The sequence below is a fragment of the Sceloporus occidentalis genome, unplaced genomic scaffold (assembly GCF_023333645.1).
Source record: "Sceloporus occidentalis isolate IW3139 unplaced genomic scaffold, rSceOcc1.0.p SCAF_5, whole genome shotgun sequence".
NCBI classification, from domain to species: Eukaryota; Metazoa; Chordata; class Lepidosauria; order Squamata; family Phrynosomatidae; genus Sceloporus; species Sceloporus occidentalis.
The window spans coordinates 159,452,324-159,479,480 of record NW_028316985.1 but is presented as its reverse complement, the minus strand read 5'-3'; the positions used below and the strand labels follow the sequence as shown (position 1 = coordinate 159,479,480).

General features: G+C 39.9%; 1 protein-coding gene across 24 annotated transcripts in view; it reads right to left on the bottom strand.

Moving 5' to 3' along the window:
- Nucleotides 1-27,157, bottom strand: part of CAMK2D (calcium/calmodulin dependent protein kinase II delta) — a 172,340-nt gene that overhangs the window by 71,284 nt on the left and 73,899 nt on the right. For all 24 annotated transcript variants that reach the window (XM_089525907.1, XM_089525915.1, XM_089525916.1 and 21 more), the window contains exons 3-5: nucleotides 26,642-26,701; nucleotides 2,215-2,269; nucleotides 588-653 (exon numbers count right to left, since the gene is read on the bottom strand). In XM_089525907.1, the coding sequence (XP_089382033.1) occupies nucleotides 588-653; nucleotides 2,215-2,269; nucleotides 26,642-26,701 (181 nt within the window). The remainder of the gene's footprint in view (nucleotides 1-587; nucleotides 654-2,214; nucleotides 2,270-26,641; nucleotides 26,702-27,157) is intronic.

The following is a 27,157-nucleotide window of genomic DNA, read 5'->3' as shown; positions in this document are numbered from 1 at the left end:
GCTAACAAAAGGCTTAAATACATGAGCCCCTGATGAGACACCACACTGAAATGTTGACCTCCAGCATTTTTTAAAAATATGTTTAACTATTTTTATTATAGTTCTATAAATGATGTGGGCATGGACATTTATGTGTGTAAACTGCTCATTCCCACAGCACACATCTCATTCCAGATGGAAATGGATGTCCTAGGATGATGCAGGTGCAGGAGAAAAAAGTCTTTCCAACAATATTATAATTTCAAATGTTGGGGAAAAAATTCCCTACAACTAAATGATGGAAAGATGCTTGGATCCACACAATAGTACAACACTCAAGGATTTACTAGCACATTAAAGTAATCACTTGTTAAATTTCTATTAAAAATTATATAACTAAATGCGCGAACATGGGCTTGGCAAACAAGCAAGCAATAGAACCTTTCATGGAAACTAATACTGCTTTTCAAGATTAACTAGTACTGATGAAAATTTAAAATCTAAGAATCACTACTGCATTCTGGTTGCAAGCATTCTATGAAACTTAATTTTTTTAACAAAAATGTAACAATAAATGCTAATTAAAAGCTTTTAAATTCAGCACTTACCTTGCATCTGCTTCACTATAATATTCTCTTGCAACAATGTCCTCAAATAATTCACCACCAGTGACTCTGTTAATTATATAAAGCATTGTTTCCAGTTCAGCAAAATTAAAATGAAAAATACATGTTTGTGTTCTTAAGAATATTTCCCATATATTAAATCACAGGGTTGCTTCATGTGTTAGGGTAGTGACAAATGGAGGTTCATGTTGGCAGGGGAACACAGACATTTTGCTGTTTATATATAAGAATACATTTGTGCCTGTTACTAGAGAGCCACCAGATTGATTTTGCTCCTATAAATTTATATTTATTTATTTAATGTTTATTTACTGTATTTACTGGATTTATATACCACCTTTCCTTCAAAATCTCTTTACTAATCTGAAGCTTAAACCCTTTAGACATATAGTTGAAGACCACTCTGTTCAGGCAAGCATTCCCAGGCACTGTGTGAATATTTATCTGATATTTAATTAGATAGTGGATGTCGATGTTTTAATTGTTGGCTGTTTTTAACTAATTCTATTTTATATCACTACCTACTGCTTATATGTATTTTGTAGATTGTACACCATTGGTAGGTTTTATATTTTTATTGATTTGATTATCTGTATGTACAGCGCTGTGTACATTTACAGCACTATAGAAATAAACTATAATAATAATTTTGAAATTTAGAAACTACAAAAAAAGTTGAAATGCTTGAGTTTCAGTAGTAGAACAACCACAGCAACACCAAAGCAAGAGAGTCAGTAAAGTCTCCTTCAGCCAGCAGAGAGTACCCACAGAAAAAATAGCAAGGAGGTTAATGAGATGGGGCTTGGTGATGGGAGTCATGTGGCTATGATAGAATAGCTGTACAACAGTTGAAGAGGACAGACCAGAGAAGTTGAAATGACAAGATGAAGAGCAGGGGTTATAGAGAGGCCAGAGTGAAGAGCCAAGGAAATCTGGACTGCGGCAAAACTGTTGTGTTTCTAGGGGTAGTAAAGTGTGTGTCAGAATAAGTGGGGAGGTATGGCTGTGTTTGTGCATGTGTATATACAGGAAACATACGTGTAAATTTTACACAGAGTTTGGAAAGAGGAAGAGGAGGGAGGATTGGGGCCTCCATGTCTCTCTCACACCCCTTGAGCAAGTCTCATGCCTCCTCTGGGGGTCTCACCCAATGTTTGGGAACCATTGCCCAATGATTTAATTTTCACTGTTCAACTGATAGAATTGACTTCTTAGTATAGCTGTTGTGAAACAGCTATTGTCTACAGTGTATAATTTGGTGTCCCAAGACTTTTTTTTTAAATTGCAGCATGCTTTACTCTCCTTCATTCACAAAGATCAGTAATATTTCCATTTCATTTATAACCAAATGAAGCTGATAAAAGGGGCCTTGCTCAAAGCCACACAGTGAAATTATGGCTGGGCAAACTATCCCAGGTTGCAAAGGGAGTCAAAACATCAGCTACAGTGGGGACCAACATGTTAACATACATCCGACTTTATTCATTCATTGTTCTGATATACCTCCTTCTCATTTTTCAAATATGAAAGCACAACAGCTTCCTTACCCTGACCATATAATCTTATAGAAACAGGATTGGCATGGTAAATATATATCAAATATACTTACAAATCAAAGACTAAGTAATGAAATCCTTCTTCTGATATGCTGTCATGAAGTCGCACTGTTAAAAGAAAAGAATAATGTTTTCTTTCTCTCTTGATTCTGCTCTTTTATCTAATCCCCACTTTCTCAAAAATTGTCTTGTAACCAATCAATTTTTCTTTTCTTTTTTTTTTAAAAAAGAGCTGTGTTATGGTTTACTTTACTGCCTTAAACAGGAAGACCACCATCTATTAATGCTCTACTTACCATATTTTCCTTGGGTTATATTTACAGTTGGCAACACAGACATCATCTAAATATGCTGTAGCATTTGTAGTATTTTAAATATATCTCATGAATGCTATTACCAAAAATATTTTTTTCAAATACTCTCTCTCTATATATATATATGTGTGTGTGTGTGTGTGTGTTTACACACACACACACACACACACACACACACACAGAGAGAGAGAGAGAGAGAGAGAGAGAGAGAGAGAGAGAGAGAGCATAACCTCAGTGCCAACAGAATTTCAGTGATACTGGGTAACCAGGTAGATAAATTAGGAGAAATATGTTTTTGCAGAACCCATTAAGTGGGAATCAGCACATAAAATGTTTCAACTGTCAACAAATGCTTGGTAGCAAATGGAATAAGCTGTTTAACTACTACCTTAACAACTAAAACATTCAGGAGATGGAGAAACAAAGACATATTATCTTTCAGAACCTTCACTGTGAATACATCAAAGGCACTTTGTTCTATCAAGAAAGGAATGAATAGGGAACTCAATACAGTTTGCTTCATATTAGGAAGCCATCAGCAGTAAATAGTAGCTTTTGTAAACAGAACAGCTGCTGTACAGAAAGAGAATTTATAGTACTGCTCTTTTCCATTTTTCAAGATCAAGCTATCAGCTTAAGTCTGGGCCTAATTTCAGATACCTAGGCAACTGATCTGAACTACGAAATAAGTAATTAGTCTGTCAAATGCTCAGTCAAGTCCTATCAAACAGACATGCACATATTTTCATTTACAAAATTCACTTCCGATTAAATGACAAAACCTTTTACCTTGAAGGCATTAAGAATGTATTTTTGAATGAAGTGGAAATTGCTTGATCAGGGGGAAAGCAACAACAGCAGGCCTTCACCTTGAACAAGCAAGATAACCACTATGCTTTCTTGACAACCTGTGCTTTGCTATATCCGCCTGCAATGTAAGATCCTTGACACAAGACCCAATAGCTAGTCCAGCAGTGTAAGTGCAATGCTGCTGGCAATTGGGGGTGCACTTGCATCTTTGTATGCAAGTTCATCAGAACCCCATATACCAGAGAAATAAGTTTTGGCTAAAAATGAGACCCATCTCCTTCATCAATTTTATGCAGTGGTAACATTGCCCTTCTGTAAGTTGCGATATAACCCAACACAGATGAATGATTATATGCATACACTTGAATATACCAATTGGATATAAACTAGATGAACTATTCCCACCTTATAGAAGGCAATCCTTCTATAAGCTGTCCTTCCCATATAATGTCCAGTAAGCTGTTGCTCTGATATGAGCTGACCACATCCTGCAAAAGTCTGGATTGAGGCAGAACTTGATGAGAAGCAATGTTAACAATTGAGACCATCCACAAAACAGTGCAGTGATAGCAATGGTTCAAAATCATATAAGAATTTGTTCCTTCCTGAATGCCATTTATTTGATGTGTGTCAGTGCCAGGATGTAAAAGTCTTTCAGCAAAATTATATTACTGCATAGGTTTATTACTCCCAACTAGAGTATATCCACTGAATCAATGGGTTTGCATAAGGATTAATTTACCAAGATCTCATTGAGTTTATTCTAGTTGGGATTAACAACTGGATTTAGGCTGTAATATTTTCAGGTACTTGTATGCCTTAGACGGCAATACATTTTGCTCACAAGAGAACATCAAAACAGAATATGTAATTTTTAAGACACTTTGGATTTTTTTTAAAAGAAACATCCCAGAAAGGATGGAGATATATGAAATAAGGAATGCAAGAGTACAAAAAAGCACAATGAATGTTTAGAAGTGAATATTTACAGCAGGTTCAATGACACTACTGTGGATTTGGATAATAAATTGGGGACGCGCAGTAGTTTTGTTACCTGAATCTCCAGATTACATTCGAAGTTGCTATTTTCAGATTTTGTAAATGGCACCAGTCACCATGAAACCAAAATTGGAACTAAATATGGTTTGGTCCTTAATATAAGGTTTTAGAAAGAGCTTTTCAAGTAGATCAGCACTGCTAAAAATAGAAGTACATTAGGGCTTCCCACTCTCACAGAAATAAATGTAAGACTCTTGCATGTACAATGTTCTGAATCAACAGCTATACATGAAAGATAATTTCATTATGATAAAGCAGATCTCTTTGCCAGGATACTATTTTGAATTTCATAAATTCAGTAATGCATTTAAACATATTTGTATTGAATCTTGTTAAGAAAATAATCAGATACAATACTGCAATGAACAAGATTTGCAAAGATAAACTAGCTAATACATTAGCAAATGAAACAAAAAATTACAAAGAAAGCTTTCTAGTATCCTTGAAAACCAGAAAATATCTAGTATTAATAAAGGAAAGGTTGGTACAAAACCTTATTTTCAAATTTCATTTTGGTATCTTGAAACTTGTAACTTTCCCCCCACAAAGGTTCTCATATTCAAAATTGGCTTAAATGTGACTCATAGCATTAAATTTTCATGATGAATGAAGTTAAGGTGAATTAAAAGGTCAAGAAAAGAACTCTAGAAGTGGGCAATTCTGTCAGCGCAACTGCTGGGGTCCAACAACCACTGTCAGCAACTCAAACGAGTCCTGGGGTTAAATCAGACACTTGGAGCAGAGCTGGCAAATTTCCAGAAGCCGAAGCGTGGTTCCAAAGTCCAATTGGGATGACAGCAACTGGATGTCTTCCAGGAACTGCAGCAATGCAGGAACCTCCGGGGACACACAGCAAACAGATGCTGTAGCTTCTTCTGATAAACCACCAGAGAAACAAAGTCCCCAAAGTGCTCTTTATTAACAGTGCTATAATACAAAACCAGATCTCTAAAACTCCAAATCATACCAATCCAACTCCTTCTACAAAACCACACCACACCTTTGAAACCCCTGGGCTTATATAGTCTCCAGACCATGTGGTCTCCCAAACCCAGTGAGTTCAGGTGTGTAACCATGTCATGTGTCTCCTGTGCAATCTAGACACATGGGCCTGTTACAGACTGCCAAAATAAAGCTGCTTCGGGTCTCTTTGGAGGTATGCCTTTTAAATGATGCATGCATCCTAAGAATCCGGAAGCTGCACCAAAGCTGCCCTCCAGTGCTTAGGAATGGAGTGTGGCTTTGGCGCAACCTCCGGACTCTTAGGACCCATGAATCATTTAAATAGCATACCTCCAAAGAGACCTGAAGCAGCTTTATTTTGGCAGTCTGTAACAGGCCATGGCTACGTGCACTTGGGCATTGAAGTGTCCTTGAGCCAATGAGCTTCAGCTGTGCTGATCAACCTTGCCACTCTGCTGAATGCTCATGGCCAAACACACACACATCAAGCATTTCCCTGTGTGCTGTGTTTTAACCCTTCAAATCCCTGACAAAATCAGTTAGTGTTGACAGATTATGGGTTATTTTTGCAAAATACAGTATGCCGGCTCTCTCAAAAATGGTGGAGAAACATATATCATTTGGGGAACCCAATCTACAAGTGAAAGACACTCAAAATTATGAAAATATTTTCTGATTTTGTACTCTAGAGTTAAGTGCCATTCATAGACCTCTGAACCCTCTCTACTGGTTTCCTGCTTGCAGAAACCATATTGATGAAAACATGTTGTCTTCATACTGAAATAGAAAATTCAGAAACAAAACCAGATAAATTAACCTGGGTGACAGCAGAACTATAAACCAAAATCAATATATGCATACATATTACAAAAGACCAGTTAACAGACTGACTCTCCAAAGAAGTAGAAAAATTGCATTCTTCCCGTTGTTAACGGATTCAAATTTCCATCCATGCCAGTCAGTATGTCAATGGTCAGGGATAATGGGAGACACTATCTAATATTTTGGGTGCTGCACATTACTGACCCTACTAGCACACATTCAGGAGAGTCGAACTACCACACTGGATACTTACTGTGAAGGAACATTCTGGGATGTTGAGAGGAAAAATCCATACATAAGTATCTCAAGTGTCTGCCCTAATATATTCATGACTGCAGCACTAGTGGAAAATATGATCAATATGGTGGCTGCCCTGGTTGAGCGTGCCATGACATTAGATGGGTAAAGTGTTTTGGTGATGTCATATGCCATTAGGATGAATGCTTTAACCCATGTGGCTACTGTGGACTGAAACACCTCACACCTCAAGGGCACAAATAAGGAATCTAAGCAACAAAATGACTTAGTTCAATGAATGCAAATTTTTAGCACACTGCTCATTCAAATTGTGCCGTAACTTCATCTGTGGATGCAAAGGGCAGAAAGAGGGTAGAATAAATACTTGTAACAGTTAAAAAGTAGAAAGTACTCTAGGCATAAAGGAAGAGTCAGGATGGAGAGAAACGTAGTCCTCATGAAAGGTGTAGAGGTGCCCCCAAACTGAAAGGGCTGCCACCTCTGATACACAGCAAGAAAGACGCCTCAGAGGAACCTTCATAAAGAAGCTCAGATGGATGTTTCAAGTGCTGCTTTAATATTAATGGCAGGCTCCAAGATGGAAAATGGTACTTGACTAGAGTGCTCTAAGAAACCTTTGTACATCCAGATGAAAGGAGAGCAGGGCTCCTGGGGCATTAGACAGGACTGAGGACAGTCCAACAGCCTTCCTCGTCAAGGTATTAGGCCTAAGGACAAGCCCCAGTCCTCTCTGCCAGGAGATGTGAAACAGATGCCTTGTTGTATTGACTCTGATTGTACTGAATGGCTTTGCACCAAGTAGTATAAACCTTTCATGTAGTCTTGTAAATCCTTACTGTGGACTGCCTGCGAGGAGACAGAAGTATATTAATCATGCAGTATGTCTTCAGAGCTTCCTATTCAACCTTAATGTGGGTAGCTGGAAACAAGCCATATCTGGATGCTGATGGGGACCCTGAGCCAAAGTGGGAGACACCACGGATCTATCAAGTATCAAAGTCGCTAGGGCCATTAGGGAACAATGAGCACGACTTGTGACCTCCCTTGCCAAGGACATAGCCAAGGGGCATGGGGTCTGGACCCCCCCTTCCATTAGATATAATGAATGATGTGTGCTGCTGCGCCCAAGCCCCATTATAATGGTGGCACTTAGTCTAGACCCTCCTTCCCCAAATCCTGGCTATGTCCTTGCCCTTGCTATGAAAGGGAGAGGAGGGAAGAGGTACAGCAGAACCTTTGGCCACTGGCATTGTAGGGTGTTCATGCCCTCTGCCTATGGGCAGGGAAACCTGGTGAAAACCTAGAGAGTTCATGATTTGTTGGGGATACAAGCATGTCCACAGTGAAGGTGCCCAATCAGCTCTCCACTTGAAGGAACACCTCCTGGTGTAAACTCCAGTCCCCAGGGAGCAAGATGTGGCTGCTCATAGGTCACCTTGATTGTCACAGGACAGAAGCATCCCTAACACTAAACTCAGAAGAAGGCCCCTTCACCTCATCCAATGCTCTAGTCTGGGTGAAGCAAATCACCAACACTGTGGAGACCTTGATTAACAGGCAACAACATCTTCAGAATGTAACAAATGGTTAAAGGGCTTCCCCTCACCCACCTTCCTCCTTTTCAGAATCACCAGCAGTCACCCTAGAGACTTTCACAGGTCCTTCCCTAGGAGCAGAGACTCCATAAGGGAATCACAATCTGGCTCCTCAGAGGAATGAACAGGAGTTACCATCTTTCTTTTACCAGGCAGGCTTTGAGCAGAAGCAACCTTACTTGAAGGCCCATGAAACCCGAGACCCTCCACTCATGTCATGAAAATTCATATGAATTCCTGAGAGGTTGCAAAAGAATCCTTAGCACAGGACCCTGAGGCTCCTCTGTGGCCAGACTGAAAGATAGCTTGAGCTTGCAAAAGTTGTTTTAACTGTAATGTTAAAGACTGTGTATTTTCTTCAAGGACTGCTGCATGGTGAACTCTCCCCTCCCTCCTCCCACCACCACCACCAACAACAACAAAAAAAAAACACCACTCTGTGATGAGGCTTTATTTGGTAAGGGTGAGGAAAAGAGGGGGGGAAGCAATTCTCCAACAAAGATCTAAATTGTTATAGTTGTGCTTCAGCCCTCAAGAGAAAGATGGGGCAGAAAGTGAAACTGGTGATGATAATGGCCATGATGGTCCTGGTTATGAAAGTGGCCATGCCGCTGGCCATGCTATTCTCTTTAAGTGAGAGGACTGACTCTTCCACAGCCAAATCCTCAGGTGCGGTTAACAAATCTGGCTGTGGATTGTGATGAATGGCCACCTCAAAATGGTGAGTGCCACATGTGCAGCCAAAAGGGTCACCATTATCCTGCTCAATAGAAAAGTGGTGGGAAATATGAGAAGCCACAGTGGCACTGAAATGCTGACACATAAGCCACAGACTGCACAGAGGGGATTTCACACTCTTTTGGCTATGGCCAATGTTCTGGGAGGAATCAAATACAGCCTGTTCCCAGTCCTTCACCCTGGACTCATACCTTGCCAAAGTAGAAGGATGCAAGGCATCATGGGCATCTTACCCTTTGTAACACACTTTCGCCATCCATCTATGTCTCCATCATGTTTTACAGATGACCATGTGGATGCTGGAGCAAGTGCAACCTTCACCAACATCTGCTTGGCCAGAACAGCTCAACCATCAGAGTGGTCTAGTTCTTTCTGATTTTCTATCACACTGTCTAAAGTGCAATGCTGAATAGGCTTCTTCTTTTTGATAGCTTCACTCCTCTCTCCTGCTGGAGCCATAGCAGATAGAAAGGGAAGGGAAGAAAGAATGTTAGATAGGAAGGTGAGGGTTTTTAAAAAATATATATATTGAAGGAAGCTAGGAAGGGAAAAAGAAGGAAGAATTAAATGCCTAATGCTAGGCAAATGGAAGGGTATCAAACAGAAAAAATAGGAGCTAGGAATATGGAAAGATAACCAGAGAAAAAATAGAAGCAACAAGAAAGAGTTCTTCTCTGGCCAAAGACAGGAAGAACTGGTCTCTAGGATGACTGGAGGGGAAGAGTCAGCAAAGTCTGTTTGTTTTCAGCTATTGTGAAATCTCAGTAGTTTTTCCTGCCTATGGGCAGTGACAGAGAAACCCAAAATGTTAGCATTCTTCCTCTCACCAACCCAGAGAAAGCCTTAATTTACCTTGGTTACTTGAAACCTATTAGAGTGAAAGCTAATGAACAATCAGTTTTTCCAAAGTGAAATGGAGGGACAGAGGCAATTCATCTACCCACTCATTTTTTTAAAATGTTCTACTTCAGTCCACTGCTTCCCAAGTAATCTGATATGGGATGAGGTTGACATTACCCACCCACCGCCCCTGCCATTTGCCAGGAACTAGCACTACATTTGTGATCATTAGGTACAACTGATACTTTCTTTCTCTGAATATGTCATAAGAATAGCAGTTGATGGCTCATGGACTGGCCCTGGTTAAGGAACCATCACTTTGAATAGCACTGCTTTAGTCCATATACCTGGAATTTATATCATAATCAGAATATAATTTTGATGTTAGAGCAAATGAATATGATTTTTTTAAATAAAAATCACTTTTAATGCATTAATTGCTTGTTTGATTTTTTTGTTCTTTATTATTATTGTAAGCTTAAGTGACATCAAGGATTGGGTGTGAAATGTGTTATTGAACCAACTTGACTATTGTCAAGTACTGTACTATGAATTCACTCTGTCTAACTATATAAGCAGATAAGTGTACAGCTAAAAAGAGAAGTTGAAAAGGAGTGAAGAGGATCATATATCACTTGGGAATTATTTAAAATCACAGTACTAGAAATTCAGCTACAATGGAACTCAGATCACAAAAGGTACTGCCAAACAAAAGAGAATGTTGCTGTGGTAAATGAACAGAGTCCAGAAAACTATTAGAGACACAAAGTCTTCCTGCTCAAAATAGAAAACTTGTGCAAATGGGAAAAACAAAATGAACCACTAACTTTATCCAAATAAATGCAAATAGACAGTAAGATTACAGTACATGAAAAATGCTTTGAGGAGCATATCACTAAAGCCAATAACAAACGATTATTTAAATGTATCAGAAACAGGAAAGTGGATAAAAAAGCAGTTGTATCAATGAAGAAGAATGTAATTCATGAGTATAACATGATCTCAAAGAACCTCAATGCATTTTTTCTCTCTTCACTAATTCACTCTAGGCAAGCCACCTAGATTCGTATTTGAAATTCTGGCAGAGCATCCAAGGTTGGATGCTGCCACTTCATATAATTATCAATTGAGAATATCTTAACATCAGTTCCAAATCTTGGGTCCCTAGATAGTTTAGGACTTGAACTCCCAGAATTGCAGTCCAAAAACATATCGGGACAATTTGGAAGAAAGAACAAAGAAACAGAGGACAAGAAAACTTCCTCAGAAGTACCAGGAAGCCTAGCTCTGATCTGTCCCTGTCACAGCTAGCAGGCAATATAGAGCAGGGGAATGAAGTACAGTCATTAATAGTTGCATCCTTGACAACAAAAGGGTAACCTGACATCTGAGATTCACTGACAAGTAAAAGGTGAACAGCCACAAGACGGTCTTCACATTGGGATTTCCTTTAGGATAATATCCATTAGGATATTATTATTATTATTAAACTTTATTTGTAGATTTACACAGCACTGTACATACAATAAAAAATCGATAAAAATGAAACCTGCCAATGGCGTATATTCTACAGGATAATAACAAAATACATATAAAACAATAGATAATAATACAAGATAGCATTAGATAAAATAAGCAAGCAATAAATTAAAAACATCAAATATCCCATATCAAGCAAATATCAAATAACAGTCAGATAACAAAGCTATGCAAAAAAATGTGGGGAAAAATGAATTGAAATTATAATAAGTGAAGATTTACATCCCTGCCATGGAAGCTTGGAGTAGAGGACACTCAAGTGGCTGCACAAAGTATGTACTGTATATACTCATGTATAAGTCTAGAAATTTAGGTCAAAAAATTGACCCCAAAACCTGATTTGACTTATCCATGGGTCAATGTAAGTACTGTACTTCAACTCTTATTTAAAATAACGAACCATCCCTTGGTGAAAAAGCAAGAGTATAATCTATCCTGGAAGCACTGAACCCTCTACTCTCTCATTCATTCAGCCTTAAAAGTGATCACAAAGAGTTATGTTTGCTGGAATTTTGTAAGTTCATTGACATTATTTTGCTTTGCTTCATCCTTTAGATCCTTTGCTATATGCCTCTGAGTTTTACCCTCGACTTATCCACGGGTCATAGCAAAATCCATAATCCTGGCCCAAAAACTGCTCTCGATTTATACATGAGGTCAACTTATAGTCGAGTATATAGGGTAATTTTTTATTTCTGGAGAGACTGATGACAGTTCCCTGTCCCTCTCTATCCTCAAAGACAAACTACATTGTGTCTGCAGTATTTCAGAAACCAAAAGATGGCACAAATTAAGAATTATGAACAGTTATGAATAATTCACCAATTTCGCTGTTAATGTGTTACACCCAATTGTGTCAATACAATACAACAAAGCTTTTACAACCCAGGGAAACAAGTTCAATTTTTGTACAAGTGATTCCAGTTGTATAAGCTTCAGTTGTATATGACTTCAGTAGGGTAGGTTTTGCTTGTGGTAGTTGTTCTTCTAGTGCATTGGTTCCCAAACTTGGATCCTCTAGCCATTTTGAATTACAACTCTCAGAAGCCCCAGCAAGGTTGACCAACAGTCAGGAATTCTGGGAACTGAAGTGAAAAACATCAGGAAGACCAAAGTTTGGGAATCACCTTTCTATTGCTTATGCAACTGCTAGTGAAACAATCCTGCCACTTTGCACATTTTCCACTCTCTGTTAACACTGCATACAACTTTTGTTGTTGTTATGTGCCTTCAAATAGTTTCCGACTTATGGTGACCCTAAGGCGACCCTATCATGGAGTTTTCTTTGCAGGTTTCTTCAGAGGGGGGTTTTCATGGCCATCCTCTGAGGCTGAGAGTGTGTGACTTCTCCAAGGTCACTCAGAGGGGTTATGGCTGAGCTGAGAGTCAAACCCTGGCCTCCAGAATGGTTGTCCAACATTCAAATCACACTGGCTCTCATGCATGGACATCTTAATCATACAAATAAAGTCACTTGAAAATACATTTTACAGATACCAAAGTTACTGTTCTGAAAACATTCAGTATTAAGAACCATCTGTTCTAGAAAGTAATAGTTTACATTTCTTAAAGCTTAGAAGTGTAAATATAAAATGTTATTCCTTTCTCCTGGATCAGAAATAAATGAGTCAATATTTCACATTACAAGTCATTCTATTTTTCTCTCTAATCTCTGAATTTTAAATCACTCAAAAGTGAAAAATGATGTTTTTGAAGTAAAAGAAAATAGCATGAAGTATTAACAAGAAAGTACAGCACTAGGGCAGTGAGATACTTGAGAGTTTCCTACACTGGACAGACATGCAAAGGCTTTACATATTTTCAAAAACAGGTCTCACAATCTGGAATGTAAAGGTTATACATGGAATGTTTCTTTCCTACTTCAGTATCTAAAGCATTAGAAGTTACTGACATGTATACATACGTCATTTTCATTCAGTGAGTTTCTATTCCTTATACAAGCCCTTCAACTGAGAAAGTTCACATTTTAAAATATAATTGTACAGTATTCTAAGGGGAAAAACCCAGGCAACAACAACAGAAAAATATTTCCCCTTCAGCTATGCATACCTGCATTTAAAAAGAAAAAGAAAATAAACTCTAGAGTACAATTACCTCATCAGACAGAAGGACTGATATGACATTCTGAAAACAAAAACTCAAGAGGAAGCTGGATTTACCCAAGAATAAAAGACTCCACGCCATTAGTCTCAAAACAAAAGGTGCTACAGCATCAAGAATATACCAAAACTTGCTGATGCATAGTTTAAGAAGATCTTGGCAATGGTCCAGTCACAGAGTCTAAAGCTGGGGCAAGAACCTGTGGGACCCTACATGAACTACTAGTACAACACTGAATTTTTAACTTACTGCTACTACAATTACCCTCATCACCACTGACCTGGGAATTTCAGTCTAACAACATCTAGAGATCCAAGGGTTCTCCACCTCAGATCTAACATATCAAAGGATTGACTACTGGAGAAAGGAACCTACTTTTGCTTGAGCAAGTTGAGGGTACTATTGAAGCCAAGAGCTTAAGTCAATTAAGAAACACAAATTAGCTTTACCTACAGTTGGTTGTTGTTGTGCCTTCAAGTCATTTCCAACTTATGGTGATGCTAAGATGAACCTATTCATGGGGTTTTCTTGGCACAATTCTTCAGAGGGGGTTTGCCATTGCCTTCCTCTGAGGCTGAGAAGTGTGACTTGTCCAAGGTCACCCAATGGGTTTCATGACTGAATTGGGAATCAAACTGTGGTCTCCAAAGCCATAGTCCAACATTCAAACCACTGCACTACACTGGCTCTCCACCTACACTTTACGGACTTCCATAAATATCTACAGATGACTGTTTTGTAGTTTTGTGCTTCCTTCAAGAAACTGAGCTCTGAATTCCATTATACTTCTACAGCAACACTATGACTACAGTTCACTTGAAAATGACAATCTTTTTGCTGTCTCTTTATCTTCACAGTTGAGAACAAAGCTGAACCCTGTTCTCCATGTCTAACACTAGCCATTACACTTCTTTAGATAACAGATGACTATCCTGTTTCAAAAGAATCATAGGCACACAGCCAAGTACAGTTGAATAGGATTTTAGGTATACCTCAGTTAATGAAGTGGATGTGTTCCTGGAGGGCATAAAAACACATTTTAAAGGGATCTTTTTTGTCAGAGCTTTTATTAATTGAGGTATGCCTGTACTGTGCTTCAGTGAAGATCTGGGGCCACTGAAGGGTAATAGAGGTTCTGGATCTATCCTGAAAGCGTCCGTTGTGGTTTAATGGTGCACTGCCCATCTTTTCATACTGAACTTGGGCTTTGCTATGGTGTTCAAAATGGAGTCTTCAGAGTTTGACTAGGATGGCAGATGAAAAGTCCAAACCTATGAAAATGGTGCAGGAATGGCTTCTGAGATTCTCACAGGACAAAGCTTTGGGGAGAAGATGAGAGTCTTCTGGGATTAATCCTCAAGAGACTTCCCCTCATGGTGCACTGATTTAAATGAGGCAATTCAAATTATTTTTTTAAATCAATAAAATTGAACTGATATTTTACATCATCAAGAGAAACTCTAACACTTAAATTAAGTTTACTCAATGTTTCTTCAGATACATTTGCCCAATAGTCCAAACTAATTACTAAGACAGATTAATTTAAAAGTCAGTAGAACAGTTTACTGAATCTAGAAGAGTACAGTTTTTTTAACTGTACAAATAATTTTCTTTTTATTCATGTATGACATAGTACTACAATCTTCAGAAAGTCACAGCCTTAGACAAAGGCCGCTGTGAACAAACCTTGTGAAGAAAACCCCATGGCAGGTTCATATTAGAGTTGCCTTAGGTCAGAAATGACTGGAAGGCACACAACAACAAAGTATGGGTACATATATACTGATAACCTGTGTGAACCTGCAGTTGCTGCTTTAGGAAATTTGAAATACAGAGGGCCCTGTGGATCCACATCCTGTGGATACCAAAAATTATGGATGCTCAAGTCCCATTGAATACAGTGTCATAGTAAAATGGCAGAATCAAGATTTGCTTTTGAGAATTTTTATTTTTTGTAATACTGCCAAGCCATGGCTGGTTGAATCTGTGGATATGGAGGGCTGACTCTAATAATTAAATAATTCATTCAAACATAGGAGTGTGCGTGTGTGTGCCTTCAAGTTGTCTGTCAATTTAGCGACCCTATGAATTCCATAGTTTTTTTTTAAAGGAAAGGAGTACTCAGAGGTGATTTTGCCAGTTACTTCCTCTGAAATACTGTATAACCTACAGCACTTACTGTATCATTCATTAGCATTCTCCCATCCAGGTACTAACAAGAGCTGACCAAGGCGGGATACAAACGGGCAGGGGAAGACGTCTTGGAGGTGTATTCTTCTGAATACGGAGCCTTCAGACCGCCTGCCCCGGGGGCGTGGCTCAGGAGATGGGGCTTCCACATGGGGGGCAGTGAAGACGCCTCACCTGGGGCCGTTTCTGACCCGCAGTTTCCAAACCGCTGCCTCGGAGGACGCTGCAAAGAGAGAGGCAGCTTCCTCACGGGCGGCCAAAAACGGTTTTTTTTTTTTCCTTTGCCGGCTGGCGGATGCGTAGCTGCGGCAGAAAGCCTATGTGCACATTTAAAGTGCCCAAGCCCCTTTAAAACTTTTTCCCCCGCTCTGCCCAAGAACAATGGTGGTCTCCTGCCAGCTGGTGATCAGCTGGTGTTGGCATCCTTGTCCTCTTGCACTTTGCCAGTGTCACCAGCATCATGGATGCCTCCTCTCCTTTGGTCCCCGCGCTCCTGCTGAATCTGCAATGCACAGCCACAGCTGTCGCCGCTGCCACTGCTGTCCCCCTGCCATCCCCCATCACCTCCCTTGTATATATGTAAATATTTACAGTTTTAGCGTTTTTTATTGTTAGGTGAAAATGGCACAGGAATGTGTGTAGGGGCTCACTTTAAAGTCCAAACTTTCCAAGCAGCGCATGCGTACATGTTGCTCTAGGGTTAGGGTTAGGGTTAGGGTTAGGGTTAGGGTTACGAGTCTTAAAATGTGCTGCAGCTGTGCTGCAGCTTCCACACCTGCATGGCAACTGACACTGCAATTAAAGCCTGACTGCAAACTGCGCATGTTCCAGGACCCCGACTCATTATGCGACGCAGCTGACTCAGAGCTTTTAAATGGGCAACTTAAATTAGCGGCGTAGCAATTCTGGCGTACCGGTGCAGCAGCTTACAGACGGAGCTGCGCAGCTGCGCATCAAACGGAAAAGAAGCGGAGAAAAGCAGCACCTTTTTAATGCCGCTTCTTCCCGCTTGGGGCGTGCGGGGGGCGTGTTCATGGCGGCATTCAGGTAAGGCCCGTCTGAAGGCTCTACCTTCATGACGTCATGAATACACCCCTTTTTGCCCATCTGTATCCCGCCCATGCTTAGTTTTAGAGATTTTAGAGACATAGCAGACTCTATGCTATTCTGCAGAGAAGGAAAATATCCGGCAATCTCAGAAAAAGCGGAGTGACTGATGTTACATGGTGTCAAAGCAGTGGCTGCCTCCCTCTGTCAAATGATATTCTTATGAATGAGAAAGTTAAAGTTAAAGCTTAGGAAAACATGAGGTTAAAACCAAAACTTCATAAAGTTCCTTCCCCCCCCCCTTTTTGCATCACATACAAAATTCCTTAGCCAGTGTGGCAAATTGCCACATTGGCTCAGGGATTCTGAAGGGTATAGTCAAAAGGGTAAATTTCAAAAGCACTGGTTGAAGTTTCTGCCCTACAGCTATTCCCATTTCAATGATACAGGCTAATAACTAGCTTTTCCTTGACTGGGTCAAAATTAGCCTTAAGTGGAAGAAGAAGATATATATCATGAAGTCCTTTAAGGAGTAACATTTCTTAGAATCTGCTCTGAACATGAGGACTATTTGTATGAGAAATAAGGAAGCGAAGGGCTTTTGCTATATTTGGTATTGTACTTTAGTTATCAGTTCTGTGCAGCCAACGTCTAGAGGACAGTGTCAGAAATTGAGGCCTGTTACAGACTGCCAAAATAAAGCTGCTTCGGGTCTCTTTGGAGGTATGCTGTTTAAATGATGCATGCATCCTAAGAATCCGAAAGCTGCACCAAAGCTGCAATCCAGTGCTTAGCAACCTCCGGACTCTTAGGACCCATGCATCATTTAAATAGCATACCTCTTTGGAGACCCGAAGCAGCTTTATTTTGGCAGTCTGTAACAGGCCTGAAATTTTTTGCTAACTTAGATAAAGCAAGTACGTCTACAAATCAATCAAACTGACAACTGCCACGGAGAACTTCCAATGACTTAATGAAGCATAACACTGATAATATCAAGCTCCATAGTAAGCTGGCACCTCCAAACCAGTTTTGGTTCAGCACCTTCTACTGTGCACACTGACGGATCAATGTGGCCATCATCATTAAAAAAAGAATAGATGATTTACAGCATGTCTGCATTTCCAGTCTTAATTTCTAGTAATTAATACTGTTCAGCCACATCTTTGCACAATTCTGAGTAATGCAAAGTCCATTCCAATTTCAATTAAAGCTGTCAGCTCCTCACCCACCACCTCATTTTGGCTGTTTGAACTATTTCCTCAGATAATAGTTAGATAAATGCATCTAACTTCCAGGCTTTGCCAACACAATTTAAACAGCTACTAAAATGTTCACAATCTCTAATTTGTATCTGATTATATTGGGATAAGATATAAAATGTCAGAGTATGATGCAGCCAAATTGAAGTGCTCAAGTATAATTGTAACAAACTGAGAAAGAATTTTCACTTACATGAGTCTATTTCTAGTTGAAACAAAATATGATGTAAATCACCTTGTTCTGGCTAGGGTAAAAAGAAGAGTGCTTGGAAAAGTTGTTTTTCCCATGCTGGCTTGGAAAGCTGGGGGGGGGGGGGAGTTCCAACATCTTCTAAGACTGACATCAGGTATGGTCATGGATGTGCACTGCCTAGTGTGATTTAGACACCTTTCAGTAGTAGTGACTACCCTCAAATTACATACCATGAACTGCTTTTGACTATTTCTTTAATTCAAGTGTGGATCTCAGACCATGTGTGGCTTCAAGGTTGCTTGAAATTTAGCACATGGGGATACCATTTGAGAAGTGGAATATTTAAATCCCCAAGGACATATGGATGTAGTTGCTTGGTCTCCTAGATTGCAGCCAAGTCTAAGACATTGTGAAAAACTGACACAACAGTACTGTTTTAAAATTCAAATAAATTCCTGAAATCTACCACTTTCTTCATTTTTGCAATGTTTACTTTCACACCCTTAATATATTCAGCTATAGAAATTGTGACATATGCATACACCTAACAAAAGCAGAACTATATGAAGATGTTATGGAAAGCAACATCTCTGTAATTTTGAACACATTTAGAAAGTGCCAACAATGCTATTAATGGAATAAAACCTAAGCCTTTTTAGTGGACTTGCATTAAGTCATGTTAATTCAGTTACTAAAAGTGAATACTCCCCAAAATGTGTGCAGCTACAGAGTAGCAATAGGCTCTAACAACTTATGAGACATTTCTATGGATATCTTAGATTGTAGTGAAATCAATAGGATATAAGCTTGTTGTTGTTGTTGTTGTTAGCTTCCTTCCAGTCACCCTCGACTCATGGCACGGTGGACCCCAAGCCCACCTATACTCCACTGATCTTCAGGCCTGTGACCTTCCTGATTGAGTCTATCCATCTGGCTGTGGACTTCCTCTTTTTCTGCTGCCTTCTACCTTTCCTAACATTATTGTCTTTTCAAATGATGCATGCTTTCTCATAATGAGGCCAAAGTAGGGCAGCCTCAATTTAATCATCTTGGCTTTCAGGGAGAGTTCAGGGTTGATCTGTTCAAGTACCCATTTGTTTGTCTTTTTGTTTGCCATGGTATTCTCAGCACTCTTCTCCACCACATCATTTCAAATGAATTGATTTTCTTTTTATCTCTCTGCTTTTAACAGCTCTGCTGTTGGAGATGATGGATGACCAGAGATGACCAAAGGTCATCTCTAGAGATGACTTGAGTTGGGAATCATGTTACTTGAAGTCTCCATGCAGTCTTCAGACAATTTTTATAAACCACAGATCCCTCCCTGATCTACTAGATGCCCTCACATGGACAAAAACTGGCTGAAAAATGAGATAATTCCAGTAAAGGAACAATTAAAACCAGTATTTGCTCCTTGGCACCAGATTTTGCCCCAGACTCCGAAAAACAGTTTTACAAGAGCAGAAACAGACTTCTGGCAATCTCATTTTGGGGATGTCTCAAAATAATGGAAGTTGATTTTTGGTCTTGGAAAACTACTTCTGGGGGGTAGGAGACTTGGGGAATGACCATAGAAGAGGAAAAACTGAATCCTGGACCTTGTCCATCTCTGAAGTGGACCTAGGGCTTTCTGTATGCAACCTATTTGCTCAGAGCTTATGAATATGGGATGCCATGGGGTGTTCTTGGTGGCCATCTTCTCTGTTACTGCAAAACATAAGGGAAATGCTATACACAAGCAAATATGGACTGCTGGAAAACTCCATTCCTTTTCTTCTAAGAAAAAAGTTACAGCAAGGGGAAGTGTAGCCTGGTCAAGCCACAAAGAAAAACAGCAGGGTCCTTCCTTCTCTCTTCATTGCAGGAAAGGACACTCATGCTCTCATCCTAGACATCAGTCATATAGGTCTAGTATGATTGTATATGTACATATTATTGTGATCTATGGTATGCTGCCTTAAGGATAACGCAGCCCGCTGGGCAGAAATCTTCAAAATATGTAAATAAGCAATAATTCATTTACCTGTCACAAGATGAGCATTGTTTTGCTCCTGCATAGTACCAAAATACCTTCTTCCCTCTTCCCTACTGCTGCTTAATGTAACAAAGAAATATTACACAAACAGCAGCAACATCTAGGAGAGCTGGGAAGGAAAAGGATGCCATCAAAATGATTTCTCCAAGGCTTACCAAACAGCCTCTGAGGCTGAAACAACACATATGGCAAAGTAGAAGGCACTCTGGCTATTATAGGCCAGTGCGTTGCAGATGTCTGTAACAAGTTTGCCTAATATCGTCATGGTTATGAGGACATAGTCACAGAGTATGTTTGTTGTGGGCCAGCTTGAAATGAACACTATCCACAAATTGTCCACATTCTTTCCAAATGAATAAGAAATGTATAAGTATCATGCCAGTAAGCATGAATTACATGCCACTGTTTATGGTTCAGCTTCAATTTAGATCACATGTAGCACATGTATTTAGTGAAAACTTGGAGACTACTTGCTCAGAAACATCCTATTAGTTTTCTACAAATGGGGCATGAAACAACACCTGGAACCTCTACTCCAAAAACATAGCCCTCTACCAGCAGGCAACTTGACCTTCAGAATGACACAGGTCCTACTGAAGTAAATTCAATGCAGTTTTTGCTAGCAGAACATTTGAAGCACAAGGACGTGCAGTGAATGAAATATGTTAGAAATTTTAAAGTCAAAGCTGCAATATTCAAAGGAAAATTTCCAAAGGAAAATGCAGAATAACCATGCCTTCTGTGGGCACTTCAATTTCTAAACATATGCAGGTGCAATAAAGTCCTGGATTAGTATGTTTTCTCAAAAGTGCCTATGAAAAACAAAGACAACCAACCACCAACTTAACAGCTATCTTCTAGTTGTTCAGCACATTCTGACCTTTATTTGTCCATTCAGCTAAGAGTGCAAGCATACACAAGTATGCTGGCTCATTGTTTTGAAAAGGAGGAAAATATAGTTTGGGAAGATGCATCAACCAGTGGCCTATCACCACAGTGCATCAATATGAATGCAAATGACATGCAGCAGCAGTATGTTACACTAATTAGTCATACTTAATTACCAAGGGGAACACTTATCCAAGTATCAGCTGTAGACAACATATTTCCTCCTGTTACACAACGCAATCATAGGCAGGTTATAGACCGCCCATTTGGGGCGGTCTGCACCCGCCCCTTTCCCCGGTGTATCGGGGCCTCAGCGTGCGGAGCGGCAGCCGCTGAGGCCCCGATCCGCCGCTTTTCAGGCTGCGGGGAAGCAGAAAAACGTCGCTTCCCTGCAGCCTGAAAAGGGGTGTCCCTGGGGCTTCAAGCCCCAAGGACACCCCGCGGCGGCAGGGAGAAGGAGAAAGGGGCCACTTGGCCCCTTTCTCTTTTAGTCCGCTGGGCGCAGCCGTCTAAAGGCTGCGCCCAGCGGACTAAACCAGGAAGGAGCTCCGAAACGGAGCTCCTTCCTGCTCCGTGTTCAGAGCGCATTAAGCGCCCTGGCGCGGAGCAAGGACGTCACGTCCGCGACACCCCATCTAGAGGCGGTGCGGCCGTGACGTCCTCATGGCGGCGGCCGTATGGAAGGGCCGCCGCCGTTTAGTGCATGACGAGCACACACTAGGGTTAGGGCGGTGCGGAAGCACCGCCCTTTTGTAACCCTAGTGCGTGCTTGTCATGCACTAAAGTGCCGGTCTGTAACCGGCCATAGCCAACATGCAAAGCATCACATGTGTTCTGTGCCCAAAGAGGACTATGGAATTCTGAACCTGAGGAAAATTTCAAAGCAATTTTCATGCTGGATATTTGCTGTAATCAATGAATGAAAAAAAGAAAGCAATTTCTGTTATGGCATAGTGCATAACAGAGGCCACCTGTACAAAAGAGGAGAAAAAATTAAATCTGCTCATGTAAATCCATTCAGCATATAACTGGGATCTGAACAGCTTCTTGCCACTCATTTCAACATAGTGCCCATTCAGCACAGCATATTGAATACACACTCATGCACATACAGGGCTGGTTTGTTGCAGTTAAAAGTAAGTAAATTAAGTAATGCATTGTTGCTTTTGATATTGTTTTTGTGTGCCTTCATGTTATTTCTGATTTATATGGCAACCCTATGGTGAACTTATCATACAGTTTCCTTGGCAAAAATCTGTCGGGGGGAGGGGGGAGTTGCTTTTGCATTATTCTGAGGCTGAGAGAAAATGATGCGTCCAAGGTCACCCAGTGGGTTTCCATGGTCATGCAGGGGATCCAAACCCTGGTCACCAGAATTGTAGTTGAATGCTCACACCACTATAGCACACTGACCCAATAATACATTACACAGTTTAAAAAGTAAACAAGGTCATACATTACACAGTTAAAAGTGAGTGAAATAATACATTACCATTTACAGTCCATGTGATATAAGACTACTAAGTCCAGAGTCTAAAAAGACCAGAGAATGTTATGGTAGATTAATCCTAGCACACACCACCTCAATATGTGCTTTGCATCGTGCCTGTACAAATGTGATGCAACTATTCAAACCGTAACAGCAATAACCAATTTGTAAAAAAAACGCTTCAACTTCCATACCTAGCTTTTCCCATTCATCAGTTATACAGTCCTTACACCACTGCTGTATTTGAAGCCTCTGGTGAAAACTGGAATTTATGAAAGCAATGTTGTGGAGAACAAAGATGTATGAAAATAGCAAATGTGTAAGAGGAGGAAAAAAGTAGGTCAGTTGAAACATGCTCAGGTTTAGTTCCTTTCTTTTTTTTAATCAGGGCTTCTGGTAGCTAAAAGCGTGCATGCAAGTTTAAAGGGAGGGAGCATTGGGCTGCTCAAGGAACAGAAGTCATTGCTGGAGGGCCAATAGCTAAACACAAGGATGCTGTTCAAGATGATGGTAACTGAGTGTTGTCTACATTTTAGAGTACAATAGATAGCAGAGGTCATCCCTCAATTAAAGAAGCTCTTACTGTTTAATGGCATTTGCTCCTTTCTCTTCAGATATCCCTTTTAGATAACAGCTCTAGCTACTTTCATTTGAGTCATTTTATCTAAACAGTAGGTAGCACATTTGCTTTATTCAATGGCATCGCAGGTTCACTGAGAGGCTCAAAGACATCCACATTCACACATTCACATTCAGAATTTCTCTGCTGTTAATCAAGCTGCCACTTCCAATTAGAAGCTAGGAAACCCAATTGCTTAATATGTTCACACAGTCTTGGGGTTAAAAGCAGGCAGAAAGCAACTATAGAAATTTTTGAATCGTTATTCAGGTAAACATTATGTCCCCAAGTAAAGACTGTTTGCACATGAACAGGGGGGTAAGCTATAATAAAGAAACAAGCAGTAACAAAGAATTAACATTTCTAGCACCAGCAGTGTTATTCTTCCATTCTACTAGCTAAGAAAAGCATGTCTGACAGTTCAATTTGTCAGCAGTGATGGATTTAGGGATGGAAAGAATGTTAGAAAATATTAAAAATATGATAGGAAAAGTGAGTGCCTTAACTGTTGGGAAAGCCCTCTGGATGTATGCTTTCCTCAGAGTGGGATGTTGCCAAACCACTTTCAAATTATAAATTAATCCTGGGAAATTCAACAACATATTTTTGCTAAATTTTTCAGAACTGGTTTTATAATTGTTCAAAATTGGATTGGCAGCACCCTACTCTGAGATCTCTACATTGTAATGTAGCTCCACCTACAGAACCTTGTACACTATCCTCAGTGAGTATGCAGCTTTGTATGAAAACAATGCTTCCCTTTAACTAGAAGCCACGACTGACACTGGGTTTCTCAACTAGTGAAAACCATGTGCATAAAAGTAGAGGCATTTTCAGTGGTGTTGAATATATAGATGCCACATTTTGCATGCAGTGGCATAATGGATACAATTCTGCTTCTCTCTCACATATTCACTGAACTTGTACATGCTACTATACATCACACTTAGTGTGGTATAGTGGTTTAAGCACTCGACTAAGACTCTGGAGACCAGGGTTTGATTACTCACTCAGCCAAGCAAACCCATTGGTTTGACCTCAGGTATGTGACATAGTCTCAACCCCAGAAAAGCCCGTGAGTCAGCTTAGGGTTGTCATAAGTCAGAAATGACTTGAAAGCATATAGCAACAATACTTGTTACTTGTTTCTATTGTTGCTACTGTAGACAAATAGTGGAATAAGTAAGAACCTCAAATACTCTGACTATTTTTCTCATCATAAATAGAAAAAGGGCAGTAAAGACCACAGAGACTAGGGTGATCAGGTGTCATAATCACAAAGGAGGACAAGGCACCACAAAAATACAGGACATTTGAGAAAAATGTAGGATATTATGAAACAAAAGCTAGAAACACTCATATAAATGTAAATTCGTGTTTCTTAGTTACGATCAAAATGGAGGACATTTGGTATTCCTCCTGAACAGAAGGCTGGAATGTAGGACATCTCGTAGAAAAGGAGGACATCTGGTCACCCTGAGATAGAACCAAGGCATACATGTCTCAATGTTTCAACAGAAGAAGAAAAGCAGTTAGATTCACTTGAGGTCATTTCCCTCCAGCACTTTGTCAATTCATTTATTTCAGGCAAACATAGCCACCTCACAGAGTTTGCTTAGATATGAAAGAACAACAAGTGCTTACTGAAACATTCCAAAACAGATATCTTTTCCTCAAACTGAATAGATAACTAGCAGACTGCTGATTTTGATTTACCCATCAAAATTAAGTTATCTTGGCAAGTCCTGCTATTTAATGCACTTCTGCTTAGGGGCACCAAGGCCTTGGACAAACGGGCCCTGTAACATGTCCTGGCAATGTGCTAGGGTTGTCTCGGGGCACTCTTTCTAGATGCCCCACAACCCTAGGACATCACCAGGACATCACAGCTCACACCGCCGCAGACAGTTTGCGGTGGCACGAAAAGGAGCTGCTTTTTAGCAGTCCTTTTGCTTCCATGTAGCCACGCTGCACAATTTGGATGCTGCTGCACGGTTATGTGGAATAGAGAGGCGGCTCCTGGCCGCCTCTTTCTGGCGGTCTGTACCCCACCCAAGTTCATAACTTTATTATACTCAGGAACCGCTGAAGTAGGCACCAGAGGCCTACAGCTCAGCAATGCCTTTGCTATGTCCATAAACATCTTTCAAGTGACACAAACTGCCAAAACCCCAAAGAAATGACCTGAAAAATATAAGACAACATGCCAGAGTTCTGACAGAACTGCCTTCTCTCAATACTATGCAAAGCAACACAGCACAATGCAAAACTGTATACAACTTACTATGAATGTTTCAGCAAGTTTTCCATATTAAACTTCACTGACAAAGAATTTACTATCTTTTCATTCTGTTCTGTTCCAACAGGTATCTCAAATGCAAGAAAAAGGTAGAACACCTTATCTCACTAGCCAATTGTGATAGAAGAAATATTTGCTGTTATTTGTTTGCTCACTGAAAAAAAATTGTTTCTGATCAGGAAAAATGGCACAGTATTGAGAAATTTGCTTCCTCCCTGTAGGGAGGATTTACATAAACCAAAGTGTCCTGGGAAATTATTATGCACAGAAATAGAGGTAGGGTTTTCTGAATTAAAAACAATGGGAAGGGATTGTATCAAATCTCCACTTTTTCGTTTTTTCCTTCTTTTTGCATGAAAAGCAGTGCTTCCAGATAGTGGGGGCCTGTTGGTTGGTTGGAGTTTGGGTGTAAAATTAATTGGGTGTTTTTTGCACCAAAACATGATTTCCACATAAAAATTCAAGTGGGTTTAAGGAAGTTTTTGGCGCCAAGTATGTGTTTCACATGGGATATGGTGGCTTTGTAGTTAAGATGCCAATTCTGATGACTGGAAGATTGGAAGGTTGGCAGTTTGAGACCTAAGCGCTACATGATGGGGTGAGCTCCTGTCACTAGTCCCAGATTCTGCCAACCTAGCAGTTTGAATGCACACAAATGGAAGTAGATATATAGGTACCACTTTGATGGGAAGGTAACAGCATTCAGTGCAGTCATGCTGGCTACATAACCACCAGAGTAGTACTTGGACAATGCTGGCTCTTCAGTGTGGTAACAGAGATGAGCACTGTCCCCTACAGTTGGTTACGACTAAACATTCATGTCAAGGGACTACCTTTACCCTTATCTTTATGTTTCACACAAAAACATATTTATTCACGCTCCTTTTAGGTAAGTAATGATTTTAAAAAAAGACTTTTTTGTATAAAAAGTGGAAACAGTATATCTTTTCTACCACAGCAAGAACTGCACAGAATATGAGTGATCTGCACAGAAATATCAATTTTCTCTCACAGACGAAAAGTGCAAAAATTGTATTTGCTTGTAAGGAACACAAATATTTACATCCCTACCTACTACTAAACTATAATTACAGTTTCAATGTTAACTATGGTTAAGAATAAGCACAGTTTCGAATTCAATGATGTGCCAAACTGCAGTTAACCCATAAGAAGATTCCTGTATCCTCTTCATAAAATGAACAAGAGTGGCCCAATGGTTTTGTCATGACATCCTAACAGAGATGCAGACAATATCTGAGAAAAGTAGTATATCAGATAACTTCAAATCAAATCAAAGAAAATATCAAATCTTTTCTGTCTTATTTTATGTGGCAAATGTCTTATTTTATGAGTGTGGTAATTCTAATACTTTCTAGTCATATGGTGCCTACTTTCTTACCAATATTAGGGTGCTTCAAAAGGCGACAGATTCTAGCTTCTCTTTCCAATTTCTGGTGGTCTGCAAAAAATAAAGAGTAATAATTATAACTGTAGCAGGAATAACCACTTTTGGCTGTATTATATTTAATATGAGAAAACCCAAACCAAAAGTGATACAAAATGAAATACAATACAATACTATAGGAATATACTAGCACATTTGTATAGTAAGTGAAACTAATATAATTCTCCTTACTAACTCTGTGCAATTCTAATTTACAAGGATTTATTGAACTCTCAGTAACTGACAGCATAGTATCTGAACTGTTTTTGAAATAAATCCAGAGCTGATCTTAACTGTGGCAAGAGTCTGAACTGGTACATTCCTATTTTTAAAATTTGCTACATTATTTTCAGGACTTTAGAAAAGAAATTATGGCCCTATACAGACCGGCCCGTAAGGCAGGCTTATGGGCACAGTCAGGGAGCAGTGTCCCAGGACATCATGATGCTGCGTACCATTCCAGATGGCATG